Source organism: Musa acuminata, chromosome BXJ2-5 (assembly GCF_036884655.1).
Source record: "Musa acuminata AAA Group cultivar baxijiao chromosome BXJ2-5, Cavendish_Baxijiao_AAA, whole genome shotgun sequence".
Classification (NCBI taxonomy): domain Eukaryota; kingdom Viridiplantae; phylum Streptophyta; class Magnoliopsida; order Zingiberales; family Musaceae; genus Musa; species Musa acuminata.
Window position 1 is genome coordinate 43197046 of NC_088342.1, and position 10093 is coordinate 43207138.

At 35.5% G+C, this 10093-nt stretch overlaps 1 protein-coding gene across 2 annotated transcripts; it reads left to right on the plus strand.

Moving 5' to 3' along the window:
- Window positions 1–755: 755 nt before the first annotated feature.
- LOC135612868 (beta-ketoacyl-[acyl-carrier-protein] synthase III, chloroplastic-like) lies at window positions 756–7587 on the plus strand. 2 transcript variants are annotated; one of them, XR_010487130.1, is made up of 9 exons: window positions 791–1168; window positions 2426–2574; window positions 3199–3335; window positions 4063–4165; window positions 4246–4364; window positions 6480–6544; window positions 6649–6868; window positions 6947–7270; window positions 7359–7587. XR_010487130.1 is itself a non-coding variant. In XM_065109631.1 (8 exons), the coding sequence occupies exons 1-8, from the start codon at window positions 990–992 to the stop codon at window positions 7166–7168; spliced, it is 1194 nt and encodes a 397-aa protein (XP_064965703.1). In that variant the 5' UTR covers window positions 756–989; the 3' UTR covers window positions 7169–7587. The 2 variants fall into 2 exon arrangements, 1 of the variants encoding a protein (XP_064965703.1); XM_065109631.1 differs by having other exon boundaries at window positions 756–1168; window positions 6947–7587.
- Window positions 7588–10093: the final 2506 nt, after the last annotated feature.

The window sequence follows — 10093 nt, forward strand, 5'->3', positions numbered from 1 at the left end:
AAAATGATGAATCAACCATGCCTTTCTTTTTCGGTGAAAACAAGAAGAAAACAATTCATGACTGCTAATCGATTCTGCGAGCACACCTGCCAACTTTACATGTTACATTTACCAAAGTAATCAACATCTCATCATTAGTTCTCTAATCAATCCATTCTCTTAAGAAGTGAAAACCTCCATCCTACGTATTTCTTCCAAGTTCATGATTGAATAGAAGCTATTCATGGTCAAACAGCAATCTACTTACTGGTCGTCATGCATTCACAGAGAGAGAGAGAGAGAGAGGGTTACCGGTCATTCTCATGAGCCAGAGACTGATGCAGAGGTCTATTAGAGAACTCCTAATCACAGTAATCTGCAGGTAAACCTCATCTAAATCTAACGAAGCAGCATTGAACCCCTGCAGTTCCACACTCCTGCTCACGGAAACTGCGAGTTTTTGAAGGTCCAGATCCCGTGTCCTCTTAAATCCATCAAGCACGGTTTTGAAGTGGTACAATAGCGTCGGACCCACGGTCAATACGTGGATCCCACGAGTTCCGACCAATGGAAAGCTCTCCTATAGCGTTTGAAGCGGGCCAGAGAGGGTCCCAGGCCCCCTCGGCACGAAACCCGTCTTCTTTCCAGGGAACGTAAGCTTTTGTGGGTTCCATGGGAGATGCCGTGGCTCCCGCATTCGACGGCTAATTGGAAATTTCTTTTATTAGCGTTGGTGTTTTGGCTAGGACAGCCGATCCGGACCATCTCTTCTCTTCAAGCTCCCGTCGAAGTTATCGAAGCTGTTGGCCAAGCAAGGGCGGATGAAACAACACCAAAAGCAGATCTTTCCTGGCCCCCCCCCTCTCCTGTTTCATCGTCTCATCTCCCCCTCTTTATCTTCCCCTCGCCGCGTGGTCCTTCGCATCTACAGTTCCGTTCCCTCCTCTGTGATCGTCGGATATCCCCTCCTTCCTCCGGTCTCCCCCTTCGCTCCACAGTCGATTTGCTGAATGGCCAACGCGCTGGGGATCGTCTCGCCGTCCGTGCACTGCTTCCGGCGGAGGAATCGGGCTCCTCTGGGGCTGGATGGATCCGAGAAGAAGACGGCGCTCATCTGCTTGGCCGCCGCCGATGGCGGCGTCGAGGGCCGCGTCCTCGACTCTACCTCATCAAGGTCTTGCCGTCCGAGGTACGCCTTCGTCTTAGCCCGTTCTTGTTTTAATGCTTGTGGATGATTGCGATTTGGGTTGAGTTTCTACTTGATGGGGTTTATCTTTCGGAGGTACGCGAAAAATTGCTTCATTTTTGGTGAGAGAGCATAAAGATTTATAGTTTTGCAAAATAATTTTCTTTGATCGAATTGATGCCGAATAATGTTCATCTCAAGATGTTCTGGAAGGATCAGACATCAATATAGGGATCTTCATGAGGCAGAATGGTTCTAAGTAGGCAACAATGACACAGGTAGTACCACTAGACGAACCTAGTTGTTCATCGATTGCACTCTAGTTAAAAAGAAAATTGATTATGCTGAAATAGGTTTGCCAGGAAAGCAGCAACAAGTACTATGGAGAACCGCCTTAGCTAGGAGGAAGTAGCCAGGCGGCCAAACTCCATCAGAGAAGGCTTTATGGAAGGTCTGAGTGTATTAATGGGTGATTCACCAACTTACGGTTTGTGCTTGTGGAATGTTTACCAAAGTTTCAAGCTTGATATCAAAGTGTTGTCTTGAAGCTTATTAGCTACTCCCGTTTTGAGTATGAATTGCCAAATAGTGTCATGGAAACGAGATTATGTAGCTTAGTGAAAGATTAGGGCTCCACGAATAGTCGGCAGAAGCAACCTGGTGATTCTTGAAAGGTGACTAAAAGGAAAACATGACCTCCTGACAGCATAAAAAGAGACTCCCAAGATAGGTTGATCCACCCTTATTGTGGATGACTTAAGAAGAAGGATCTATCATCTTATTTCACTTTACGGTCTCACTTGTGGTTAATATGACTGGAAAAGAAAATATACTATCTACTTTTGCATGAAACTCTCTCTTACCTTACTATTGCTAGTAATTATCTTACTTTGGTCTAATACGTTTTTTTTGGGAACATGGTCTTTAGATCCTCTCTGTTTCACAATATTGTTGGATTTACTTCAGAATTAAGTTTTTTTTTTTTATTTACTTCAGTATACATTATTTTCATTAAGGTCAAGTGTTACTTGTTTTTGTGCATGACTTCAATGCATTGTACACATACACACTGACTTTTGTGTTTTTGTTAATTAGGGGTTTACTTTTCTCTGGTGCTCTAATTTTATCTTCCATAAATATCTTTTGAAACAAAAGATTATTTTTATGAGTACTTAAATATGCATTCAAAACTATGGATCCATGGCAGTTGAACATGCTTTTCAAAACCATATATCCATTCTAAGAAAGGAAAAATTGCAGAGTTGTTGGCATGGGCTCCAAACTTGTTGGATGTGGATCGGCTGTCCCGAAGCTTCTTATTTCCAATGATGACCTTGCACAAATTGTTGAAACCTCAGATGAATGGATTTCTGTTCGGACAGGGATTCGTAACAGACGAGTTCTTTCAGGTATTGGGATATGCAGTCTTTTCTATCACTGTCAATGATTTTGTTTGTTACATTGTTCATATGCAGTCTTTTCTATCTGTACAAAGAGTATTGGGATTGTCAACAATGATTAGTCTCAAGAAAAAAAATAATAGTAGTAAAAGCTGAAATGGAGAAGAAATTTTGCTTAAGACTTCTACAGGTCCCATGTTGCTTCTCCAATAAGCATGTTTTTCTTTCTTCTTCAGAGGGCAGCCAAAGGCCAATCTTCCTCATGTAAGCAAGCTGTTATGATTTGCATGATTCTATTTGTCTAAGTTCTCCAAAAGAAAGTCCATTTTAATAGTTTGGAGGAGAGCTTTTATGCAGCTAACATAAAATAAACGGTCAGGATAAACAAAATCAAACAGTTAAAGGGTGATTGCTGAATGTAACTTGACACTGCAGAGCTTGCCACTTGAAAGTTTTTAAGTGTTTCACTAATGACTCTTAACTTATGGTTCATGTCAGGTAACTGAAACTAGAGGTCACATGAGTTTTAGTGTTAGAATGTCAAATGAAATAGCAAAATTTAATCTTTAATTTTCTTTGTAGATCCCACAAATTGCATCACTATCAGTGTATATGATTATGAAAATTTTGCAGAAAATGAAACATTGGGTGGCTTGGCTGTAGCTGCAGCAAAAGGGGCTCTTCAAATGGCTCATGTAGAAGCTGAAGAAGTTGATCTTGTCATAATGTGCACATCCACACCGGATGATCTCTTTGGATGTGGTGCCCAGGTTTGCTGAATATTGTTTCTGAATGATTGTCCCAATATTTGTCATCTCTCTTAGATGAGAATTGGATTTAAACTGTTTGTCTTGGATCAAGTTCTTAAAAAATTGCATACTTTTGGAGACTTAATTTTAGATGGAAATGCCACATACTCTTTTGAATCATGCAACTCTCAATGTCACTGCATGTGTGGCTTCGGGTATCAGACTCCTTATTTGTTGTAATCTAATATAGTTTTAATTACGTGTTGAAAGTTCTAGCTGCTACTGTGTTTTTTGTGTCCTGCTTTTACTATGGGAAGACAGAGATAATAAAATATCTGATTTCGTTACTTCTGTCTTGAGGCGATCTATAAACTGATTAGATTGTTGGAAAGTTGTGCTTTCTTGACTTTTTAACTCGTGTGGAACTCGCTTGCGCTTATACTTGTGAAATGTTCACTGATGCATTTTTTTTTTTTTTTTGCTTTGATGAATTCATCTTGTATATCCAAGATTCATTCAGTAATTTTCATCTTTCATCTCTTTTCTTGAGTAGTTTGGAAAAGTTTATTAATTTTGTTCCATCTTGAATGCTTATCTTGGAGAGTTACTTTATCAATTCTAATGCAAGGCTTTTGTCATCAGGCTGCAATATTCGGTTTAGCTCATCAAGTTATGAATATTAATATTGATTTTTCCTTATGTTTCTGCAGATATATGTTTAGAAACTTCCTTTTTGTATATTGTTCAGGTTCAAAGAGACTTAGGATGCAAAAATGCATGGGCCTTTGACATAACAGCTGCTTGTAGTGGATTTGTTGTAGGACTCATTACTGCTACTCGATTTATTAAAGGTATAGTTATTCTTTATACCAAATTGTGGTTGTCGGCATTTTTATAGTTTATGGGACGACTTATGCTACTTCAACTGCAGGTGGTGGGTTTCAGAATATCCTGGTAGTTGGTGGAGATGTTCTTTCACGCTATGTCGACTGGACAGATAGAGGCACATGCATACTTTTTGGAGATGCTGCTGGTGCAGTGTTGGTCCAGGTAGTGTTTTAAACTTTTGATGGATGGCCTAATTCAACATATTGCATTATGCTCCCAGTGGAGTATTACTTAAAAGAATAAGAATTCCACTACTTGTAAATTGACATTATCACACAAACTTCACACTGCTTAGGTATGAACTTGGAACGGTTACACCGTAAAAGTACTCCTTTCCACATTATATGCAAGTGCTGCTAAAAAAAGGTTGATTTTGTAATTTGTGGTAATAAGATTAGGATAATAGTTTGCAAGTGTCCTCTAGGGTGTGCAAGTTGACATTAACATAATTACAATATCAATAGTAGCTGAAAGTTTCCTTCTGTGCTCCTTTGATTTCTTTGAATGCTTGGTAAATCTTTGGATTTTCATTATTTCAAAAACACGCTATAAAAGTGGCATAAATGGTAATTGCAGTCTGTAACATTCACCCAATGTATGATTCTCTACCATATGGATGACGTAAGTGATCAATCTGTAAATATTTCTGCAGAATGCTACTTGCATGGAAGTGTCCATGTAGAATTTATCTGGAACTAAAGTCTGACACTTTGTTGATCTTAATATTGGCCATATAATGTGCTGTATGATTACTAAATGGAACACAACTATTTATAATGAGTTCGAACTCTTTCTTCTTGTTTGCAATTCTCTGTTTTGTTGCAGAATCACCAAATTATGCCTGATATACAATTATATCAATAAAGAATTTCTTCTTGATTAATGCATAAATGTTTTAATCTTTTGATGGTTGTATGGAGATTTAAAGTTGCCAAGACACACATTGCAGGAAGGATTTCACCTGGAGTAAGACAAAAGGAAGATGCCAGAACACGATAGTCTTAGTATTTGTTCAGGGACCATGTTCTGTTCTCTGAAGTTCTAGGAAATCGGTTTACTTTCCTAAGAACAAAAAGCTGATTGATATCTCAAAATTTAGCAACTTGCCTGGTGGACAGTTGATAAACTGTAGTTGCCATCAGTAGTCAGAAGAGATGAGAAAGGACCATATATATTAGAAAGGATGATGCGTCAATGAATGGCCTACCTTTGAAAGATCGGACGTTTGGTAGACAGGTGGTAGGGGTTTACACCACAAGATAAAAATTATCCTAATCATTATACAATGGTTGAGATCAAAATGTGGCTAAGGACACTAGCTGACACCTTGAAAAATGGCAAAGAACCAGTCAGGATCTTGCTTTCAAAAAGCAAGAAGCAAGGTAAGGATAAGTGGCAAAGGTGGAATGTGGAATTTGATCTCGAAAGTGGGTAATGTTAAGGGAAAAATGTGGCTATGGGTCCCAGGATCTTCAACCAGTCAAGATCTTTTTCAACTATACCGTCAAAATATCAGAATGTTAAGTGGTGAAAATAGATTCTATCCCATGACTTTGCTAACGATAGTCAAGATCTTTACCAGCTGAGCTAGCTGGCACTCAAAACGTGAGTTAGCAATAGCATAAGTGGTGAAAGAAATGTGGGTAATTTTAAGTGGTGAAAATGGTATTCAATTCCAAACCTTCCTACAACTAGTCAAGATCTTTACCACTAAGATTTAGCTGAAATGTGGGTAAGGGTAAGTGATGAAGGTGTGATCAATCTCCCATAGTGGGTAACGATAAATGATGCAGTTGATTACATGACTCTGCTGTGTCCAGTCAAGATCTTTACTAGTTAGACCAGCTGGCATCTTCAACAAGAAAATATGAGAAGCGGTGAAATTGATATTCAACCATTAGGACCTTTCCTACAATGTTCAAGTTCTTTACCAGCTGAGCCGGCTTGTTTTGCTCATAATTATTATTATTTTTTCACTTTATGTTCTGCTACACTAGCATGCCTACAACAAATATCTGCCCTTTCTTTAATGAATCAGACTGAAATGCATCTAAGCTATGCGGATCTGATATCTTGAGGCCATCACCATCCTTTATCATCTTAGTTGCAACATCTGCTTGAAAGGTTGAAGGTGGAAAGCCTTTAATATATGAGGCAAAATCGCTAGAAGTAATACAAGTGCAGTTTGCACAGCAATCATTTCATTTAAATATGTTTCTATGCATCTATAGAATTTTCTTCCTGAAAGTTTTTTATACCTTAATTTTGTTTATGTAGGCGTGTGGTAGTGATGAAGACGGCTTGCTTGGCTTTGACTTACACAGTGATGGCCATGGCCAAAGGTGTCAACGTTTTGCATAATGTCTTTTGAAAAAGTCATATTCTTGATCTATATATTCTGTTCATTAGTTTCATCCAAGTCACTGGCTGTCGTGTTTCATCGCAGGCAACTAAATGCTCCAGCCAAAGATGACCACAGCAACTTCATCTCAAACAATAATGGTACTTCTTTGTTTCCTCCAAAGAAAGCATCATATTCTTGCATCCAGATGAATGGTAAGGAGGTCTTCCGCTTTGCCGTGCGCTGCGTACCACAGTCAATCGAAGCTGCACTGGAAGAAGCTGGCCTCACTAGTTCTAGCATTGACTGGTTGCTACTTCATCAGGTAAACAGCTTCTGATAGCCCCAGATTCGCTGTGCATTCTCTAATATCTTAAAGTTGGTGGAAAATACCATGTGGCAGGCAAACCAGCGGATCATAGATGCTGTAGCCACCCGATTAGAGATCCCTTCAGCTAAGGTCATATCGAATTTGGCAAACTACGGGAATACAAGTGCTGCATCCATTCCTTTAGCATTGGATGAGGCCGTCCGGACTGGAAAGGTTCAGGCTGGCAACACCATTGCCACTGCAGGTTTTGGTGCTGGACTCACATGGGGCTCAGTAATCATGAGGTGGAAATGAAGCTTCCTCAAGGATGGAGGTAGAAGTTTGTTCGGATTGATATCCTCAACCTTGTGAACATCGATTTCCCTGAGCCAGCTCGGACTTTCACCCATGCTTCAGGTTGAAGGGATTGGTTCCTGTTTTTTTTGTCCATGTTCTACTATCGATATCCTAAAATGGCTGTCTTTTTTTTTTGTCCTTTCATCAGTAAGATTGTTTTATCAGGTCAAATAACGAGAACCCCAGCATTATTTACTTTCCCTTGGCCACAATGGGGTACTGGACCGTGTGCTAAAGAACAGCAACCCCAAGTGCCACTCTACTAGATTTTGCTTCATCCCACCAGTGTGATGAAGCTAGCAATTCATAGAGTAGTATTGAATGGTTTGGTTCTTTTCACAGACACACTGCTGGTATCAGATGAAACCATTAAATTCTTTTTTGTGAGAATGGTGAAGCTCCATCGCTGATACCTCTGAGGTGCAAATCTGGGACTTGGCTGTTTGACACTTGTTGTTCTTACATCTTATTTGAATATTTTTTTTTTTTTCGATGTGCAGTAAATCATGTGGGAACTTTGACTTACATGAATTGAGCAATTTCTACTGGTTGATAGACTTAACCACATTCCAATGTGGTGTGTCGTGCTCAGTGAATTTAACGTCTGGTATCCACTTCATGAGCACGAACTCATTATTATCACACATACAATTAAACCATTCTTGAGATTAGCAATCTCAGTCCCCACTATTATCTCTGCTAAAATTCTGGATACTAATCCTAATGTCTATCAGGACTTTTTAGTTGGTATCATCATCTCCCATCATGAAAATATTTGTTTGGTGTATACTAATGTCCATGATTACATGTGTGTATATATATATTATTATTATTATTATTATTATTATTATTATGATTATGATTATGATGATAATAATAATAATAATAATAATAATAATAATAATAATAAAGTCATAAAATTATAAATTTTTAATTATTTAGGTTCGACAACATAGATTCTTTTGTTGGGCTATGTAAAACACTACATGTTTAGATAAGTCGATAATACTTAAATATTTATTTATATTTTTACTAAGATCCTTTAAGTCTTTCTCTATCTTTTCTCGTATCACTAGTATTAATTATTTCACTAAATCCGATTACCGTATCTAGAGATCTCCATAGCACATGTCCTTATCATCTTAAATAATATTCTCTCATCTTATTTTATTACGAAGTAATATATATTTATTTACAAATAAAAGTATTTCTTATTCTATCTTTCTTAGTAACTCCACACAGTCATCTCAACTTTCTCATTTTGTCAATATAATTTTTTTGTATATGTTTTTTCTTAGTTGTCTAATACATAGATCCATAGAGCATTATTCACCTTACAATTGTCTTATATATATTTTTTAATTTCAAAAGTATTTGATGATCGCATGAGACTTTTGATACCCCTTGTCATTTTAATTATCTTATTTATATTCTATAAATAATACCTTCATTGATCTTTTCATCTTATTGAATAATTGATCCAAGATATCTAAAGCTTTTACTTAAAGAGACTTATTGCTATCCAATTTAACTATATTCTCTTGCTTAATTCTATAATTACTAAATTATATTTTATATATTCAATTTTAGTCTTACTTAATCTAAAACCTTTAGTTTCTTTAGTTTATCTTCGTAACTCAAGTTTATAATTAATTATACTTAGACTCTTAACAAGTAAGATAATATCATCAGCAAATAACATACACCTAAGAAGTCTATCATATAAATTACTAGTAAATTTATCTATTCTCAATGTGAAAAGATAATGACTTAATGTGAATTCTTAGTATAATCATATGCTAATAGAAAAATGCACTAGACATCTTAATAAATGCACTAGTATAATCATTAATCATCTTAATAAATAAATAGCTTATATGGTTGATCTTCTAGACATAAAATCAAATTAATTTTTAAGAATATTTGTTTAAACCTTATCCTAGTTTCATAGTATAGTTCATGATTTTAATTTTTTTTATAATTTGAATAATTTTATATGTTACTCTTATTTTTATAAATTGGTATAAAAAAACTCTTCCTCCATTTATCAAGCATTCTTTCGAATCATATGATTTTGTTAAATAAATTAGTTAACTAAGCTATTCCTTTGTTACCTAAAATTTTCCAAACATTAATAGGGATATCTTTAAACCCTACACTTTTAGTTATTTTCATCTTCTTTAATGTATCTTATACTATATTATCTAAATTTATCAATAAATATATAATTATTAAATCTACCACTACTATTTATCATTAAATTTAAATACTATACGAAATATTTATTATATAATTTATAATTTTTTTTTTTACATTTCTTTAGTCTCATTATCATTAATAAATATTCTTCAATCTTTGTGTTTAATGTATCCAATATTATCTAAATCCTTACACTTTCTTTTTCTAGTTTTAGTAATTCAATATAATATTTTTCACCATCTTTGCTACCTAATTTATTATAAAAATTATCACAAGCTTTATTTCTTGCAATACTAATCTTTTTTTAACTTTTTTAATTATTTAAATCTTTTCTTATTTTTGTAATTGTACTAATCTTTAAAATATAATCTTTTAATAAAAAATATTTTTTTAATTTCATTGTATCATCACCAACTCTTATAAGTAATCAAATGCTCATATCTTTTTTTCAAGTGAGTATTTATAATTATGTGATCATCCAAAGTTATAAAATCTAAAATTATATTAATATCTTCATTTTTCTCTCTATAACCAAAGCTCTTATGCACATGTTTATATTAACTATGTATTTTTTCCTATATGACCATTCAAATATCTTTTTGATTATAAATTTTTTGATTATAGACATTCTTTGAATGATATCATCTATGCTTTCCTAAACTCTCTTTTGGTTTGATCATCCAA

What these genes read in the sequence shown, in the direction of transcription:
- LOC135612868 (XM_065109631.1), top strand. Translation starts at nt 990, where the DNA reads ATGGCCAACGCGCTGGGGATCGTCTCGCCGTCCGTGCACTGCTTCCGG. An exon ending in TCTTTGGATGTGGTGCCCAG is followed by an intron (nt 3,336 to 4,062) that starts GTTTGCTGAATA and finishes TATATTGTTCAG; the next exon opens with GTTCAAAGAGACTTAGGATG. An exon ending in AGTGATGGCCATGGCCAAAG is followed by an intron (nt 6,545 to 6,648) that starts GTGTCAACGTTT and finishes GTTTCATCGCAG; the next exon opens with GCAACTAAATGCTCCAGCCA.